At 46.8% G+C, this 19,029-nt stretch overlaps 1 protein-coding gene across 4 annotated transcripts in view; it reads right to left on the minus strand.

Annotated features, from left to right (window-relative positions):
• Positions 1 to 1,387: 1,387 nt before the first annotated feature.
• MPPED2 (metallophosphoesterase domain containing 2) overlaps positions 1,388 to 19,029 on the minus strand; it is a 164,286-nt gene continuing 146,644 nt past the window's right edge. For all 4 annotated transcript variants that reach the window (XM_045825406.1, XM_045825411.1, XM_045825410.1 and 1 more), the window contains exons 5-7: positions 8,841 to 8,956; positions 5,403 to 5,516; positions 1,388 to 2,786 (exon numbers count right to left, since the gene is read on the minus strand). In XM_045825406.1, the coding sequence (XP_045681362.1) occupies positions 2,668 to 2,786; positions 5,403 to 5,516; positions 8,841 to 8,956 (349 nt within the window). In that variant the 3' untranslated portion in view covers positions 1,388 to 2,667. The remainder of the gene's footprint in view (positions 2,787 to 5,402; positions 5,517 to 8,840; positions 8,957 to 19,029) is intronic.

Genomic DNA, 19,029 nt, shown 5'->3' on the forward strand with positions numbered 1-19,029 from the left:
AATATGAGACCATTCAGCAGAGTGTCTGGTCATGGAAAAATAGAAAGCACCTGATCTGTAAAAGCTCTTTCAAATGTCTTGTTATAAGGTTCAGTGGAGAGAGCGTCAGGCCTTGGGACAGTCATTCCTGCCCCTCTGGAGGCAGGTCATGCCTGTGAAGTGGGAACGTGGACTGGCTGAAGGAGGCTCTGTCCACACGCCAGTCTACCCTGTAGATTCTGCAGATGGGGCTGCTTCCTGCCCCCGTGCAATGAAAAGCAATTCTAGTAGGTGCTAAGCTTAATTAGTTTGTGTCCAGACGTGCTTTCAAGGGCTGTGCACGCACACTTGTCATCATGAGCTGCCACCTGTTTCTGGAAAGCCTACATTTCCAGAAGTCTGAGCCTAGCTTCTCGGTACAGTAACTGGATGAAATTTCCATTCAGTCTACCTCTCACTCCAGCTCCCTAAGGCATGGGCCTGAAGTCAACACCCTCTTCTGCTGATGGAGCAGGTGAGAGGAGGGTTAACTGCTCACAGTATGTCTTAGCTACTCACTATGGTCATGAGCCACCTGTGCTTGGGCAGCTGAGGCATCTGCTCTGCAAGCCCAGACAAAGTGTCCACACGGGCTCTGGGTGGCACCCGAGACAACTATGATGGCCTGAAATGGTTGTATGTGAGTCTGAGCTGGAATTCTGGCCTAGGACATTCTTTCTATTCTGCTGGTACTGAAATCAAGAATTGTTTTCTGGAATGACCCCAAAGAATCTCTGCGGGGTAGGAAGAAAGGAAGAAGTGGGTGAATACAGCCCGACGGGCACTGAAATGTAGACTTTTGGGATATACTGCAGATTCATGATCATGTTGCTTTTCTTCGGTGGTTCTCCCCAGAGAAAAGAAAAAAGACATACCACAGTTTCCCCTGCCCTACCGCCTGCCACCTCCTGGCTGCCACGGCATTTCAGTGGCATACATCATTCAAAAAATAGTGAGGGGGAGACAGCTGCTCCTGGGGACAAAGGAGAAACGGGTAGTGGTTGCTCCATTACCCAATGGTTCGCTTTCTCACCACCACACACGTACACAATGGCGCCCCCAGCCCCCACTGCAAGGGCACTCCGTTCCCACAGAAATGACACTGGCCAGAGAGAAATCTTCACCCTCAGAAATCTATGGCAAGATAGATGACAGTGTGATGGAAGGCAAGAGTACACTGAGTGCCTTATCGATCTACCTGCCAGCCCATGAATGGTGGGTAATAAAAATTTATTGAAAATTTGAAAAAAAAAGTCACTTATTTTAATTCTTCTGAAAGGGAGTACAGATGTTGCATGTGAATCAATCCTCCCCTCCCCCAGGGCTCCGTCACCATCCTTCCACCAGCCAATCCTCCAAACAGCACGGATTTAAAAATCTTGCAATTTTATTTGCATATAAAGGCCGCTAGATATAGAATATCACAATAAATTTAAAGAAACAACTGCTTTCCTAAATTTCATTAACAAGGTAACATAAAATAGAATAAAGCTCAACAGCATTTACAATGGGAAAACAGAAATGACTATTAGCGACAATATTTTGTGCTAGCGAAGATTGCATCGACACACAGTGCAAAATGGGGGGGGAGAGGAAGTAAGAAGACAATTCAGGGTATTTAAATATAAAGGACAACTAAGCCTTATTTTAGTTAGCTTCCATTGCATTCATTAAAGTCTACACACGCCTGTAACTGTACCTAGATTGAACTCAAGCTCTTTAAGACCTTGAGTTCTGAGAAGAATGTGTGAGCTCCTTCAAACTCTGGACGCCCAGCTACACAGCATCCATTTGCAGCTCTACTGTCGTTGGCAATATTAAACTCCTAACTTAGTCATAATACACAAAAAAATACTTATATATATAAACCCATATTAAAAAGGAGTCTGCACACTCATTTTTTTTACTGCACGAAATACGTGCTCTTGACAGATTCCATTTCCATATTTTTAAAGCTAAAATAATTTAAAAGAAACAAACAAACAATGAGACCTTGTATAACCACAGTGTGGATCTCATGAACTGAGCCATCCTTTGAATGAGGGCCGTTTTCTTCCCTTGACACAACTTTCTTTATAGCGACAGTGTGAAGGGAAGTCTTTTGCCACGCCGACTTTTGTTGAAAGGATTACTATAAATCCGGGCCACAGCTGCAAAAAAGAAGCACTACCAAGAAAACAACAACAACAAAACATCAAAAAATAAAACAGTTCAAACAATACTCTTAAACAGTTGTGCAAATCTGGTTGGTTTTTAAAACACTACCTACCTGTTTCTTTTTTTTTTTCTTTTTCTTCCAGCTTAAAGCATATTAAAATAAGACTCTCATCACCTTTTAAAAAGAAAGCTTGGCTGTCCTTTGGTGAACACTAACAATTTACAATGGCGTGGCCTTTGAGAAAACAGAAGTCATTTTACAAATTCACAATGCTCCTCTGATTTCAAATGGATACCCCATTTAAAAAATAATAATAATAATAATAGAGAAGAAGCACAACCTTTAGCATCATTTTTTTTTGTTCCAGCAATTTACAAAAAGAACTCACAGGATTTGGAAACAAACCAGTAAGAGAAAGAATGTAAATTTATAATTAGAAAAAATGGCAGTTTATAGACCTTCCCTCACATTCCAACGGGGCATTCGAAGCTTCAGGAACCCTGCGGGTTTGGAAGGTCAAAGATAATTGGAGGGTTGGTCGGTTGAAAGCTGACTGTACACGTTGAGGCATTGATGTACGTTGTGTAACCGTCGGTCATAATGCCGTAACCTGTAGGGAGAGAGCGTCACGCTTACTGTAATACACACAAATAGTAGAGACTCAATGCGGGGCCATCAGGCAAGGAAAACAAACAAACAAACAAACAAACAAATCTTTGCCAGTGAGTAGTGAGACAGAATTCAGGGGAGCCTCCCCGGACAGAACATTTTTCAGAAACAGCCTTCTGGTTTTATCCTGCTTTCTTTAAAGGGAGAATCTGCTACTTCAAAGAAAAGTGCTTCCTTTTTCCTTATTTAAATACTAGATCTGTCAGGGAAAGGCTGTAAAGTGTCTTTGCTAGTTAGAATATAAAAAATCCATCCCCCTCTTTTTTGAATATGATTTTCATTTCAAAGCCCTGTGTTAACTATTGCGTGCTCAGGGACAGCATGAGGAACAGCAACCCAGGGCCACACATCCAAACCCCAAACAGTCTCCGGATGAATGGAGCAGGAAGGAGTGTTGCCTTGGGAGTCGGGAGAGGAGGACATTCAGCACCTTATCTATGAAATAACATCTAAACTGCCTCAACGAGAGTTAACAATACTAGTCTTATCTTACTTGAACTGTGTGGCTTTGACGCTAAATCCCATTTCATTCAAAAGAATCGAGTAATCATTTGTCCAAGTGATTTGGAGAAATGTCACCCTAGGACGCTGCTTTCTAAGCCTACCTGGACACCGGGTCAAGCAAAAACACTCCCCATGGGCAGTATAAATCTCTTGTGACCTACAGGGAGAAAGCTAAGAAAGTTTCTCTGGGTCTTTGGTATGTACAGTCCTTTTATAATTTTTAATACGTTGACATTTTCAGCATGGTTGCAAATTTGCACACTTCCTTTATAGCCTCTGCAATTAAGTGTGCAATTCTATGTTGGTATCAGGCTCTATGGCACAGAAAAATGTGCCCGTGAAAAAAATAAAATTTCCAGGATTTATAGAAGTAACCGATAAGGTCCCCCTCCCCACTTCCAAATTGCTAAAATTTCTCCAAGTAAGCCCATGGAGAGCTTAATGAGGGTGAATGGAAAAATCTCTTAAGAAAAGAAAAGCAGCATTTAAAATGTGCACTGTTTAGTTCTGGGGTCATAAAGTCTTGTTATCTTTCTCCATCAGGAGGCTGGTATTTGCCCTCTCTCTGCCCTCTTCAGCTGTCTTAAGCGAATAAAATCAAGACGAGTTTATTTGAATATGATCTCCTCCCTTTTAAGCAAGTTTATTATTTTGGGACTTCAGTGGAATTCCCCAATTGTCTGGCTAGTTTAAAGCTAATTAATGATTAAAAAAAAAAGATGAAACGCAAACCCATAGGCACACTGCAGGAATTCAAACCTGATAGTTGTCCTTAGAAAGGCTGCTTAGACCTGAGCCCCCACTCCTCCCACCTCGAACCACGCACCATGCCTTAGAGAAGCGCTCTCCTTTTCAGGGGATGCAGTTCAGTCAGGGCAGGAAGACATCCACTCCTGGGGAGCTGCACCCCTGCTTTTCCTCCACTTAGCTGGCGCCTGCACTCAGAGCTCGCTCACTTTCTCTGGCCTTGGTAGGATGGTTTTCAGTGTGCTCTCTACTGCCTGCCTAAAGCAGGAAGCCACTGGATTTGTGGGCTTTGAGAAGCAAACTTGTTTTTTTGGCTTCATCAGGTACACACACCTAAACCCCTCAAATGCAGATTCATAAATAACTTCAGAGAACAGCTAGAAGCAGGAGATGGAGAGAACAGGGCAGCTGCCTGCGTCCACATACCCACTGCATGGAGGGATGTAACTGGGAGAGGCCGGAGGGCCAGAAACCCGAGGCCCGCCAAAACGGGGTTCTGGGTCTGCCCAAAGGCCCGGTTCCCCCTGGTTTGCAAAAGGGAGGACATTCAAAACTTAGAGCCCTGGAGCTTCCTGGGAGACTTTCAGGTCCTGTGAACTTGACTCCAGCTTACTGTGAAAGGCAGACAACGGCAACTAGACCAGTTCCCATTTAGAGGAGATTTAATTATTCTGTTTAACCTCAGCCGGAGCTAGCAGTGCTGACGATTTCTCAGAAGTCTGAAATGGCTTTCTGAGGTTAGGAAGAAAACGTCTATGTGCAAATGTACAAGTTCCTGCTACTTCTATTATATAGCCTTCATTGCATGTCCAAAGTTATTTTCTGAAGAATGTCTTGTCTCCCTGGGTCTCTGTGTGCATTCTATATGAGACACAATATTTAGAGGTAGGAAGAGGTCATAGGACTTACTTAGTCTAATATCCAGGCCATTTCTTCTAACACTCTTGAAGAGAAACTTGGTCCTTTATTACTTTACAGCTGTTCTCCAGCAGTGGTTATCAAACATTCCTCATCAGGCCCCTGAAATTCCGGAAGCTGCCCAGGGCAGTGCTGGCCTTTCTATAAGGTGGGCCAGACCTGGTTCCCACTCTCTACTCTGTTTCAAATAGAGCAGCTCCAGATAACATAGTCATCGACATTACGCACAGGTGTTTCTCCTTACATTTTACCTGATGAAAGGGTTCCCCTGGTAGGAAGAGACTGAAAACTCCTCCAGCTACTCCCGGGAGCGCTAAGGTCCCCACTGTGGGATGGGATCCTGGGTAAACGACACAGTATGTCATGAGCCCCCTTCTTCCGGTCTTACCTTCATGAATTCCGCCAAACACATGGAGCTTGGGTCGGACTCGCCTCTGGACTGTGTTTAAAAGCTCCACGCAGCCCACTCTTTGAAGCTCCTTTGGAACCCAGTCTCGAAAACCTAAGGGCAAGATGCAATCAATACTCTTAATTTTCTTTCTCCAGGTAAGGTTTCATTTAGACTTTCAGGAAGCCATAACTCACAGAAGGTTTATTACATTATCTGTAATCCTAGCCTCTCCATTAAAGCTCACAATGGCTTTTAAGGAACTTTTCACTCGTCACTTTGTCTTCTTTAGGTTCTTGAAAATTTTTTTTATTTCCACTTTTTTCCTTCCTGTTAATTAACATTTTTTTTCCTGTAACGGATTTGATTTATTCAGCCACAGGTTTCAAATCTTCTTCATGGGTCCAATGACATTTATTCCCGGCAGTCCCATAATATCTCTTTCCCTCCCGATTTAGTTACTTTTCTTTTTTATTACAGCTTTCTGAGAGCAGTTTACTTCCAAGACAATTCATAGAAGACAGTTTGGGAGGAGTTGCCTGCGAACTCGCCACAAGATACCTTGCTCTCTTCGGATATATCAACCCTTAACCCTTGGAGCTTCGTGATGACCAAGACTTGGAAACACCAAGTTCCTCCTCCAGTCCCCTCTCTAGTAACAAGCAGCAACGGTGACCTCGTGGTGGCATGCAGGAAGCTGGGGCTAATTGACTACCTTTATGTAAAAGCCACTTAGTTCTACACTTAATGCAGAAAATCCATAAAAACTGACATCAATTATAGCAAAAGTCAGCTATCTGAGGGATTATGGTCCAAGTGTCTCAGCAGGATGGGGTGTTAAAGAAGGCAGGTGGGATGAAAGACTAAATCATCATCAGTGGGAATCCATTCCGTAGCTCCATTAGGTGATTCCTACTATTTAGAAATGACGGGGCAGAAAGGGATAGGCAAGTTCATTCCACTTTGGCGAGACTGGAGAAATGAAGATTTAGCATCTCTGTTAGGACGCGTCAGCCGCAGCACCGGGAGTAACGGGCAGAGAGTGTGGGAAGAACATCTGACGGAAGTGGGGGTTTTAAAAGTGTGTTAATTAGAGGAAAAAAATCCTTAGTCCACAGTAATTGGCACATTCCCTCATGGAAGTGTTTTTCTTGAAGAGGGAAAATACCTCATTTCATATGTAATCACCAGAGAAAGCATCTTGCTCATTCTGTAGTAGTAAAGTCCCACGGTGTGATGCTTCCTTTCCCAGAAGGGGAAAATACAAGGCCAATCCCACTGCCCACTCCTACCTCCCAAGCCAGCCTTTTCCCAAGAATCCCAATAACTGTACTGATGGAGGTTTGGCTTTACCTTAGGAAAACTTTGCCTGAGCTATTATTTGACAACTCCAGACCTTATTGTGCTTGATGCACAGATGCTCTCTGAACACTTCATCTTTACTGTTTGCAAAGAGAGAGACTGTAACCTTCTCTGTAAGGATGTCTGACTTCTTCGGGGGCTTGAATTCAGACTTAACCATTATTACCACTTTCTTTTGTACAAAAAATTAATTACTTGAAGTCTGGGAATCAATCGACCTGTCCAAAGTTGCATTCCAAATAATATTTCAGGCATATACATGTTCTCCGTGCTGAGGATGTCCAAGCCCCTGTACAACCGCACACATCCCATGGAGAATCATGCCTGCCCCGGCCAGGCTGCTCAGGGAAAGCACCCGCTTGGCTAGGATGCTGCCTCCGGAGGACCTCACTGGGTGAACCTGCCGTGGAATATTTCATGAGGAATTTAAAGATTTAGTTAGTCTCTAATGATTGCTAAATAGGGAAGTGAATTAATTATGACTTGATAAAGATAGTGGATTCATAAAATCTTTTAAAGCGTGGGATACGCCCTGGCTGGGGTGGCTCAGTGGACTGAGAGCCGGCCTGCGAAATGAAGGGTCACCAGTTCAGTTCCCAGCTAGGACATGTGCCTGGGTTGCAGGCCAGGTCTCCAGTCGGGGGCGCCTGAGAGGCAACCAATCTGTTTCTCTCACACATCAATGTTTTTCTCCCTCTCCTTCTCCCTTCCCCTCTCTCTAAAAGTAAATAAATAAAACCTTTAAAAAACAAAATAAATAAATGATGGGATAGGGTGATATGAGTTAGGGGGAAAAAAGCATGGGAATGATGATTCCGAAGCGTTGAAAACGTCAGGAAGTGCTGTTCTTGCGCAAATCTACCGCCCCCCTGCTCCTGGTCTCCCCTGGCATTAAAAGGTGCCAGCGTGGTTCAGGCCCTGGTCCTCCCTTCCGGTGTTTCTTTGTGAGACACAGAGCACTTCCCCTGCGAAGGAGGGAGAGCGGCACTTGGTGGCTTGGAGGGGAACATCTCCGCAAAGAGCAAACTCACACAGGGGATGCATGTTAGATTGTTTCTTTTTCGGATGCATGGAGGACAGTGGCGTGGATAACAACCCTAAGCCACAGGAAAAATGTTGCAAAGATCATTTCTTTTTGTATGAAGTTTGTTCCCCCTCTCGCCAAATCGAGATGATTGAGGAAAGTTTTGTAGTACATGTAAAAATTTGTTACGAGGGTGGATTTCATGGTCTGTGTTTTTTACCGCAAGTTAAACAAAAAGACAGAGCAAGAAAACTCCTACTGAAAGTGCACCATCTGAATTTCCTCTGCACGTCTGAGTTGGACATGGGAGGGTCCTGGCGTAACAGACACAGAGTAGATGGGGGATGGAGGTGGTAGTCGTGTTTGGAAAATATTCTGCGGCTAAGCCGAACTGCTCAGGAGTAACTAGAAGACTACTATATCAGCCAAATAATCATCTTTTGACCCGTAATCTGGGTAACGAAAGGTAGCCTGGAACCATCTAAATCTGGATGCTGGCTCCATGTATCTATAAGTTATCTTTAAGTAACATTCAGTGTAAGTCCTTATTTAATACCTTAGCTAAAAAAAAAAACCTTTTTTCACATAATTAGCACAATTTTTAAACCATACAGATCTCCCAGGTTACTCTATGATATGGGAAGAAAATGGGCTCCTTTGGACAAAAGTTTCCATCATTCGCAGCCATGCACACATACGTCCTGTGATTGGGAGGGAGGTTCCTGTCTCCCTTCCACTCCCCACCCTCTTATACCAAAGTGAATACAGTTCTTAAAATAAATTATCCAGCTCAAAAGACGGTGGTGTTCCATACTCATTTGATTTTCCCTGACTTGACTAAATCAAAAAATTTAATTTCAAGAACACCTGTAAGCCCAGCAGAACTGCTGAGTTTAATTAGCATACTGGGTTTCTTTAAAGACATTGACACTTTTCTTTTTGTATTCACTTTTTTATTGAAGGAAAATGATTATGTCCCTGAAGCATTTATTCATTAGGCTTGGGAAAGAAGGCATCTCATATGACAAAGCGACAACCTTTGCTTCACTTACCTAGAGGAGGTCCGTGCGTCATGAGAATGTCGATGCCCTCAGGGATGAGGTTCCATTTGTCCAGCAGAGACTGACCTCTGGGCAGGTTAAAGCCCCATCCATTAAACCACGGGGTCCTTGGGGGGAGATAATGCATATGCTATCAGGCCAGCAGAGCCTCGTTGCTGCCCTGCAATATTTCTCTCTCGCACATTCCCCCATGGCTCGCATCGCTCTCTTTTCTCCTTTTGATGGTTGGCCCTGGCAGCGGGGCGCTTTTTTGTTGACGGCTTCAAAACCAAACCATCTGAAAGCAAGTGTGCAGCCTGTGAATTGTTCAACTGGAAAGGGGCATAAGCACCTTTGCAGTGGAGACTTTCCCAGCAGACTTCTATCCAAATCCTAGCAATGCTTTGTCTTCCCCCAAATCTCACTGCTTCCTCAGTTGCCCAGCCCGGATCCAAAGCCTTTCCACCCGTCCCGTGGCGGCTGAGAGCTAAGAAATTCCATCAGCACCCCCTCTTGCTCCCATCACTGCGGAACTGCTTCCCCAGGAAGGCTCTCACTGCAGTCTTCGGAGAGAAGGGCAGGGGCTCTGCAGGCAGACACCTCTGTAAGCGGTGAATGCCCTGCACTGAGAATGCGGGGAGACATGGGGGCTCTGGAAGGTGAGATGGAGCGCAGTGAGCCAAGGGCCAAAGTGGAATTTTCCTCCTGTCACCAAAAGGAAGATTTCCAGGGACATTGCTGGTCACTCTGGAATCTACTCTCCTGACAGTGAGGGCGAGCATCCCGCCCACTCAGGAGCCCCTGCTCTGGAAAGGAGGTTTGAGATCAATGCGTTGGGGTCTTTGCCCACCCAATGAGTGTTTCTAACTGGAGCTGAAAATGTCTCTGCCATTTATAGTAACAGGAGAGGGATCAATTTTTCTCTACAAATACCACAGGCTAAATTACATCAGAGCCAAGCAGTTCAATGCTGTCCTAGTCCCTGGTATCCAGCTATAACTGTTATTTTCTGAGACTGAGTCTTTTGTTCCAGAGGAAGTTTCCAATTTGCGACGGTGCGCGTGTACAAGACAAGCTGGTCAGTTTTCTGGTTTAGGCCTTCCTCCCTCAACTGGAGCTGCCCTTTCCGTGCCTACACCGAGAGGTGACCCTGTTTGTGAGTGAGGTCACCTGGCCAGTCACAGCGAATTAAACATAGGTGCATTCTCATTTAAAGCCAATCATGGCCCGGACTAATCAGATTCTCTCAAGACTCTGAACTCAGAAACACTGACCCAGCATTCACTTGACGGTGGACCTGTGTGGTCAAGGCCAGAGAGGAAAGTATGGCAACTAACAACCAAGTGCAAATCCATGATACCCGTGAGAAGCTCAGTTCCCGCTGAGCTTTGAGCAAGTTCCAGAGATAAGAGATTATGTAGCCCCAGTCAGAGAGAAAGCAAGTAAGTGTCTGACTTGATTCCTAACTGCTTTCCAAGTCCCTAAGCCATCTTCAGGAAGCTTACTTGTGATAACAATACTAATATAATAATAATAATTATTATTAAAGCTATTATTTATTGAATGTTTATGTCAAGGCACTATTCTAAGCACTCTATTGGTAGTAACATATTTAAACCTCACAACAAGCTTATGATGTGGGTACTATTATTAACCCCATTTTACAGAGAAAAAAGAAAGCTGAGGCACAAAGCAGTCAAGTAAACAGAACCAATAAACTGGATATAAACCCAAGCAGGCTGGTTGCAAAACCTGTAACTCTTCACCACCACGCAATTCCTCTTCTTGTATACTACCCTGAATTAACATAGAACTTTCTTGCCCTGGGTGAGCCACTTCTGTACTCTTTTCAAATTTCAGTGTCTTGTTGCTTGAAGCCAAATGAGCTCTTAACTGGCACAATACATCTATGCAGTGGGTCTGACATCCAGCAATAAGATGATGTAGTGGACGCCAATGGTTTTCGCCTGCTCAGTTCTTTCCTCTTTCTTTTGGTAACAGCATCCAAATATCCTCAGGGGAACCTTTCCCTCACCAATGCAGTACATGTGCTCTGGTGAGGCTGCCTTAGCTCCGCTCTAGAATGAAGCATGGATTGTCTTTCCCTGGATGGTGATTGGTCTAGGGATGTACGTATGACCCCAATTAGGCCAATGAGAGTCGCCCTCAAGATTTTGCTGGTGCTACCTCAAAAGAAGTCATGGTTTCCTCTCTGGAACCCTGAGTCTTGAGACCTAGGTAAGCCTAAGATTGGCAGGGAGCTGTCTTTGCCGCCATGCGGGTGGCCTGGGCTTGAAAATCAAACCACCGCAAAGAAAGCCAAGAAACAGAGGGCCCTGAGGACCCTGTTGGGCCTAGGGATCCAGATGTGCCTAAAGCCAATTGCATTTTCCTTCTACCTCCATTTTCTTTTTATTGGCTTGAGTTAGATCCCGCTTGTTGCAACTGCAAGAGCCCTAAGATATACAATTATTGCTTTTAGTGTAGAAATGTCATATGTACCTATGGTAGGCAATGATCTTCCCCCACCCCCAATACTGAGCTCGGATTTATGTTCTAATTATTGGAACCTGTAAATATGTTACCTGACTTGGCAAAGGGGAATTAAGGTTGCCATGGAGTTTAGGAGCTAATCACCTGATCTTAAATTAGGGAGATCATCCTGGGTTACCTAGGTAGGCCCGATGCAGCCACGAGCTTCCCTGAAAAGTGGAGGAGGGACACGGAAGGGGAGACCGGAGCGATGCAGTGTGAGAAAGGACTCAACCTGCTGTCGCTGGCTTCGAAGCTGAAGGGAGAGAACACGAGCTGAGGAATGGGGACAGCCTCTAGGAGCTGGAAAAGGTCAGGAAAGAAAAGCAACTCCCCCACAGAGCCTGCAGAAAGGAACACAACCCTGCTGACACCTGGAGTTTAGCCCAGTGAGACTCATGTCGAATTCTGACCAACAGACGGTAAGGCAGTGAATATGTGTTGTTTCGAGCCATGAAATTTGTGGCGATTTGTCGCAGCGACAATAGAATATGAATCCGGTACCTGACATGTCCGAGATGGCTATAAAACTTCAGAGACTGAGAGGCACTGGTTGGTCTCAGTGGCACACAGCATGTGTTTCACCAACACAGCCCTCCACGGCTACACTGCCTTGCTCCGTCCCATTTGACACTTCTGGTTCTCTCTGAGGAAAAGGCAGCGCTTGCTTTACTACCCCAGCCTGCCTGCCAGGGGGAGGGGAGCCGGGTGTCGCGGGCGTGGAGGAAATGCCAGGCCAACCCTTTCCGAGCTCCATTAGTCCATCTCCCTCTCCCTCGTTTTCTTGGCCTCCCTGCCTTCAGAATTGAAAACATTATTTCATTAGAGTCTAAAACAGAGCTTTCCCCGTGTGCGATGCCCATCCTTCCTCTTCCTTTTATTGTACAATGACCCCTTTCCATGAGTGGTCTTCAGAGTGAAAAGAAAAGAAAAAGGGCAAGTTCAGAACCCAGTGAAAACTCAGCGAGCATTTTGGCAGGAGAGGGAGAAAAATAAGCAAAAACATCTGTTTTCCTAGATTTTGAAAACAAGCTTCTGGGCCTATGGTTCCTGTCTGAATGGCAAATAAAGAAGGTCTGAGAGAGTCCCAAGCACACCCAAGTCGTTGGTACAATGAGGGGCTCTGATTTCGCTGCCAGAGACTGTCGGGGGGCAGTCAGCCTCTGAACCCCCTGACGGCCCAGGGGCTGCCAGCGTCAAAGAAATAGGACCTAAGTTCTCCAGTCTCCCCAGTTTCCCCTCAAAAAATGTTCTCTTAGAAACTCACAGCCCTATTCCCCCAGGAAATGCTCAGTGTTATGACTGCACTGTAAAAGATTCAGACAAACCCCTGGTCTATAGATACCCCAGATTTCCCTTGGTTAACATTAGGCTTGTGACAAAATCCAGAAGTTTCCAAGTTAAGGGTAAACTTAAAGAATGCCTGGCTTTCATTTGGACTCAAACCTGTATGTGTAGGAGAGCAACAGCGAGGTTAAGTGGTAGGAAAGGGAACATTTATCAAGTCCCCGATTTGCTTTACATAAGGGTTTCTCGCAGACTGTTAAATTTAATTTCTCACAAGAGTTCTTGAGCTATGTATTATCAGCTTTATTTTTAGATAAAAATGCTGAAGACCAGTAATATCAAATAACTTGTAAGCTCAGATCTGAACCCAGATCTGCTTGCTCCAAAGCCTGTGTTTTTTCTTTGCGCAATGCTGAACTAAAACCTCGTAGCTCAATCCCAGCTTTGGCTCTCACTTACATAAAGTAAAAAACGGGGCTGCTCCACACAGTCTCGTAGGCTGTGTATTGTACAACCTTGGACAGTGCCATGGCGTCGTGTGACTGAGGTGGTTCTTCGTAAACACGAAGAGTGGCCCTGACCAGGTAGCTCAGTGAGAGCACTGACCTGGTTAGCCAAGGGTGCGGGTTCAATCCCAGGTCAGGACAAACATAAGAAGCAACCAATAGGTGCATAAATAAGTGGAACAAATCAATGTTTCTCTCTCTTAAAAAAACAAAACAAACCTAAGTGTGACTCTGTTGCTATGGCTTTTCTGGGACATTTTTTGTTCCTCTACATCCTCTAGATAAGGCCTTTTCTGCAAGACAGTGGCCAGGCAATGGGAAAAGCAGCCCAGTGACGGGTTCCAGAGTTCTCCCAGCCTGGCATAATACTGTAAACGGGGCATACAGGAGTTGACAGACCCGTGTGTTAACTCTCAGTCTGGCATCGATTCCCCAACTCACGTGGACCTTCAGTAAGAGAAGGACCCTCCGTGGGCCAGTTTCCTCTTCTGAGAAATGAACAAGGGGGTGGATTTGATTACTGGATTTCAGGATTGTTTTTAGGTTGCAGCAACTGTCTGCAGAAGCCCATACCCAAAGCAGGTACCTGCAGAGGCGCTCTTGCTGGGGGCTGGGAAGGAAACTCTGACCCTGCCTGCTCACTCCACCCCCTCCTCCTTTCTGACCTACACCTCCGAGCACAACTGGCAAAACCTGGCCCTTGATGATCTTTCTATGATCCAGAAACCCTAATGTTCTAAAATTCTGTGCAGACTATCAACGTTCTGAGTGAACGCTGTGAATTGCTTTCAATGAATTACCTAAATTGCCTGTAAAGGACCGAGCCCATTGCGGGAGGAGTAAGTACACAGAGTAGAGACAGAATGTGTCAGCATTAATGAATGATGCTTTACCCGGTGGAGTTTCAACCTGAAACATGAAACCCTAGCAGTGAGCCCATCAGGGGTTCACTGAGAAATATGTGCCGCAGTCAACCTCCCAACCTCCAGAGTCCACAACGGGTTTTGTTCCGCAGCAACAGGGGTCAGGGGGAAAAGGAGGAGAGAGGAATCCAAGGGAACAATGTCTATGGCCCCAGCCAAGGACTTCATAATTAGCTGTGACTAACAAATGCCACATGGGAACCAACGTGTCAGAAAACATCCCACAAAGCACTCTATTGCCAGTGGGCCAATCAGAGCCCGTAACCCATCCCCTCATAGAAAGGGACTAGAAAATCCTGGAAGGAAGGGAAACACTTCAGCGGCCTGAAACTGTCGGATGGAAGGCTCTGATGGATGGAAGCCCGGGATGCTTTCAGGGTGCCTCCCTCTTGCTCTCAGAATTAGAGGCACTTGGCCTCTCCGGGCTGAAAGTCAGGAGCAGGCGCTAAGGGAGTTCACAGAGGCAGAACTTGTTTCAAACAATGTCAATACAAAACAGGTTTTCTGTGTGGAAGCGGGTGGAGATGAAATCACAGCAAAGGTCACCCGTGTTTGCAGTACACGGTGCTGTGGGCAGCAGGGCGGTACCGGACCATAAATCCTAGGCTTGGACAGGTGAATGGCTGTTTACTGCCCTACCAACTTCAGCGGGGGCTGGGCAAGCCCCAGGAAAGCAGGGTTTGGAAGTGAGAACCTGGTGCTTGCTCAGCTCAGATGCGCTGCTCGGGGTCACAGCCCTGGTGTTAGTCAGTGCCACAGATTCTCCATGGACAGAAGGGTCCTGGAAGGCTTTGCCACACAGACTTGAGACTCTTATTTTTTATTATCACCTGAGGATATGATTATTGATTTTAGAGAGAGAGAAAGGGAGACAGAGGGAGAGACAAAGGGAGGGAGGGAGGAAGGGAGGGAGAGAGAGAGAAAGAGAGAAGAAAGAGAGAGAGAGGGACTGATATGAGTGAGAAACACTGATGTGAGAGAAACATCAATCAATTGCCTCTTGTGTGTCCCTGATGGGGGACTGAACCCACAACCTAGGTATGTACCCTGACCACGCATGGAGCCTGCAACCTTCTGGTATACAGGACTCTTACTCACAGAGCCTCCTAGGTGCCTCCTGCAGAGGTGAGGGCCTGGAAGGCCCAGGCGGGCTCTGCTGGAGTTCTGCCTGGAAGAGCTACAAAAGAGAAAATGCAAGGGCTCACACCCCAGACCTAAAAGCTGGTGTTTTGCGCAAGCTACTTAGAGGTACCAGGACCTGGTGGTTCTGTACAAGTTAGCCATTCTTGTTTGGGGGATAGTGGGTGTGAGCACAGATCATGGAGTCCAAGGACCCACGTTCAAATCCCAGATCTTCTACTTACTTATTGGCTTCTCTAAGCCTTAGTCACCTCATCTTTCAAACAGAAACAGAGTATCAGCCTATGTGGATAAAGTGAGGTAATTTATGTAAAACTTCCAGCAGACCACTGCCATACAGTGTTAATGCACGGCTCTTAATCTATATGTGACACTTATTAGCAATATGAGTGCAGGCACACAGGCCCCCAGAGTTGACCACGTTACTTTTTCTCTCTCTCGCATGTCCCAAGCTATGGCTCATCAAACCATAGACATTCCAGCTTCAGACTTTCCAAAAGTCCCCAGTGCACAGGCCAGCATTCCTAGATGGCTACACAGACCCTGATTTCCTCCGGATGATTACTTATTAAAAGGCACTCCGCCAGCTCCCTTCCGAGTGGAAGTTTTCCGGAGAGGGGCTGGCCCGCTGGCTGCCTCGCCCAGTCATGCACGGACAGCCCTGCAGAATGCGAGAGCGCACGGGGCAAAGCACCTAGTCAGGGCTGCTTAGCCGGCCAGAACAGGTGGTTAGATTTTGACAGGAACTTAAATCGGGGAAGTTCAAGGAAGAAGGTTACTTTGGGTCCTCGGAATATTTATAATAGCGGGGTCAGGGAGGGTCACTGGAGGAACTGACAAGCTACTTATTAATGACGCCATGGTCGCCCGGCACCTCCATGAAGCGAAACCCGGACTCTAGGAGCCGGCTGGTTCCCGCTTATACCTTCTTTTCTGAATGGTGGCACTTCGGAAGAAGAGCCTCCGCCAGGCCTGGCTCTCCCGGCCGCCACAGGCCCATCTCTGACGGAACGTCACACCAGGTCCCAGAGAAGCTTCTTTAACCACCACTGCTGGTTAAAATCACACTGCACTTCGCAGAGCCCTTCACGTGCCACGGAGCTGTCAGGATAACTCTTGATCCCTAGCTCACCTGACAGCTCAGCCCTCCCTTGGCTGCAAAGCTTCCAGTCAGTTAGAAAAGGAAGAGCCGTTTCCCTGGCACCAGATGTGTCATCCTGAATATCCAGATGAAAGGCAGACACCTGGCCCGCTCCCCTCTCGCCTCCTTTCCTCTTCTCAGCTCTGCAGAGCCAGCCTTCTCTCCTCAGGTCCCTCTACCTGGCAGCCTGGGAGTGACTTTTCCATGCAATTAAAAAGACGTCTTGCATGAGCTGATGGGGGCACTTCGCATTTTGTGCAGCAAAGCAACATACACACCAGCTGGGTAGGAGAGGGAGGGACAACTCGACTCCAGGGCAGGGTCGACACCCCTGTGCAGCCACCCAGCCCCAACCTCGGGAGGCTCAGCGGCCCCCAAGGGCAGTGCCGGCTCCTCTCACACCAGCTGTCTCATCCGGTCTCCACTGTGACTCTGAAACCTGGTCTTCTGTTATGAGGGCCTTGGAATAAGAAAAGATACTGTTTTGATAAAGGGCCGGCCAGGGTGAATGAAGTGGTCCGTCTGCCATGGGCAGAACAGGAGCAAACCCCATCTGAGAGAGTCACCCGAGACCCACGGGCTAGGAATAGGGCCTTCGTAAACCAAGGCAGCACGTGCTCCTCCAGTCTTTGCAAACATGCCAACAACGGCGTCCCCTTTCTTGTAATGAGTAAGGAAAAAGTGTCAGAATCACGCCCCTGCTGCCCATTTTCCTTTCCTCTGCTGGACGGGAGGTGATGTAAGTAGAGTTTGCTTTAGGAACCAAGGGGGAAAATCACTGTGACCTGTTTTTGAACTTGGTATGCCCTGAATTATTAAAAATAACAGTGTCTGCCTGCCCCTGCCAAGCATACCTGTCTTTAATCTTATAAACAGGTTCATAGCAGGAAGAGGAAGATTTCCAATCCATTTCCTTCCCACAGGAATGTGAGGCAAAAAGCACGCCCATCCATCATGCAAAGAGCTCGACAGGGCAGAGGAAAGACCATGGCCGGACTTCTGCCTGGCTGGGCAGGTGAAGCAGAGCCGGGACGTGCCCTGGTGCTTCTGGGAGCGTCTCTCCATTTTGTGGCCGAGGAAATCAGAGGACCGGTCCCCAAGGCAGCTGGTCAGAGCAGGGGCCCTGACGCAGCAGCTCCCAGTAGGACTTGCACAGACAGCTAACCCCCCAGCAGGGAGAATTCCCCAAATAGGGGCACATCACAGCACGCACCAACCAAGCCAGACAGGAAAGGGCAGGCTCTTAGATGGGGAGAAGCAGAAAGAGGAAAGCAGCATCCACCTTTTCCCCTTTGGTTTTGCAATCATTTTTAACTCTGGTAAAAATATGTAACATAAAACTTAACACCCTAACCATTTTTAAATGTGGCATTGAGTATGTGTGTGGCCATCACCGCTGTCCATCCCCAGAATGTTTTCACCGTCCCAGACAGAAGCTCTGTGGCCGTTAAACAGTAGCTCCCCATCACCCTCTCCCTGCAGCCCCTGGCAACCACCACCCTGTTTTCTGTCTTATCAACATGACTATGCGAGGGCACCTCCTACAAGTGGAATCGTACAATATTTCTTCTTTGGGGTCTGGCTCATTTTGCTCAACACAGTGTGTTCATGGTTCATCCATGCTGGAGCATGCACATGTTAGACGTTCATTCCTTTTTATGAACGAGTAATATTCCACTGCATGGGCACACAACACTCATTTTTTCACGTAAGGCTTCTGCAAGTCTAAGATGCGGGAGGCACGAAGCTTGGCCAGGCGGAGACATGGACGGTTAAGTCTGAGTCCCTTTCTTCATGGAGTGTGCAGTCACTGGACTGAACGCCCAGTGCGGACGGGCTCAACACGGTATTTCTGGGGCACTGACTCATTCAGCAGACACAAGCTGGATGCCTGTTAGGAGCCAGGTTCTGCCAAGGTCAGTGCTGGGAAGACAAAGTTGAACTCAGTTGCCGGGATCAACTCACAGCTCGCCATTTCATAGGTAAAGTTGCCCTGGACAGAAGTCTTTCAACTTTGGCCTTTATTTTGAAGTGACCTAATTCCACAGAAACTTGGGGAGCACCAGAAGGATGGGAGATTCACCAGCAATTCCAAGGACAGACTATCCCTCAGGCCAGGAAGCGACCAATGACGTATTTCCTCATGCACACACCCCTTAGAAGGCTCTTCAGCTGAAACCAGAACCACGGAAACACAAACCCACATCCTAGTGAGAGCCGGAGCCCGCGAGAGCAGCACGTGTCGCATACCTGGCTGGCCCCAGAGCACAGGTCAAGCAGGGCAGCGGAGGTGGCGGGCAGGCTGCCAAGTACTCGGGCAACTCAGCCGAGCGGGCCTGCGCCTCCCGCACCCCCTCTCCCACCCCAGAGACACGTCACAAAAACTGAGCAGGCAGAGCGTGTTTTTCTAACTTAGATTTCCCAAAAGAGTGAAAAAGGAGAAAAGCTGGGTTCAGGATTAGCTACATTTTCATCATATTACATAGAGAACTCTTAAAAATGGAGGGACTGGTGAAATCTCTGCCCCAACCCCCTGATGGAGGACAATACAACATTTTACTGTGTTTAGTTTAGTTTAGAGTATGTGTGTGATATGTGTTGTCGCACATTTGCCTTGCTAGTGCTGGCTTCTTTCTAGACTATTTCATATTCTAGGCCCCCAGGCAGATGCA

Source organism: Phyllostomus hastatus, unplaced genomic scaffold (assembly GCF_019186645.2).
Source record: "Phyllostomus hastatus isolate PE091 unplaced genomic scaffold, TTU_PhHast_1.1 phas_scaffold_585, whole genome shotgun sequence".
Taxonomy (NCBI): domain Eukaryota; kingdom Metazoa; phylum Chordata; class Mammalia; order Chiroptera; family Phyllostomidae; genus Phyllostomus; species Phyllostomus hastatus.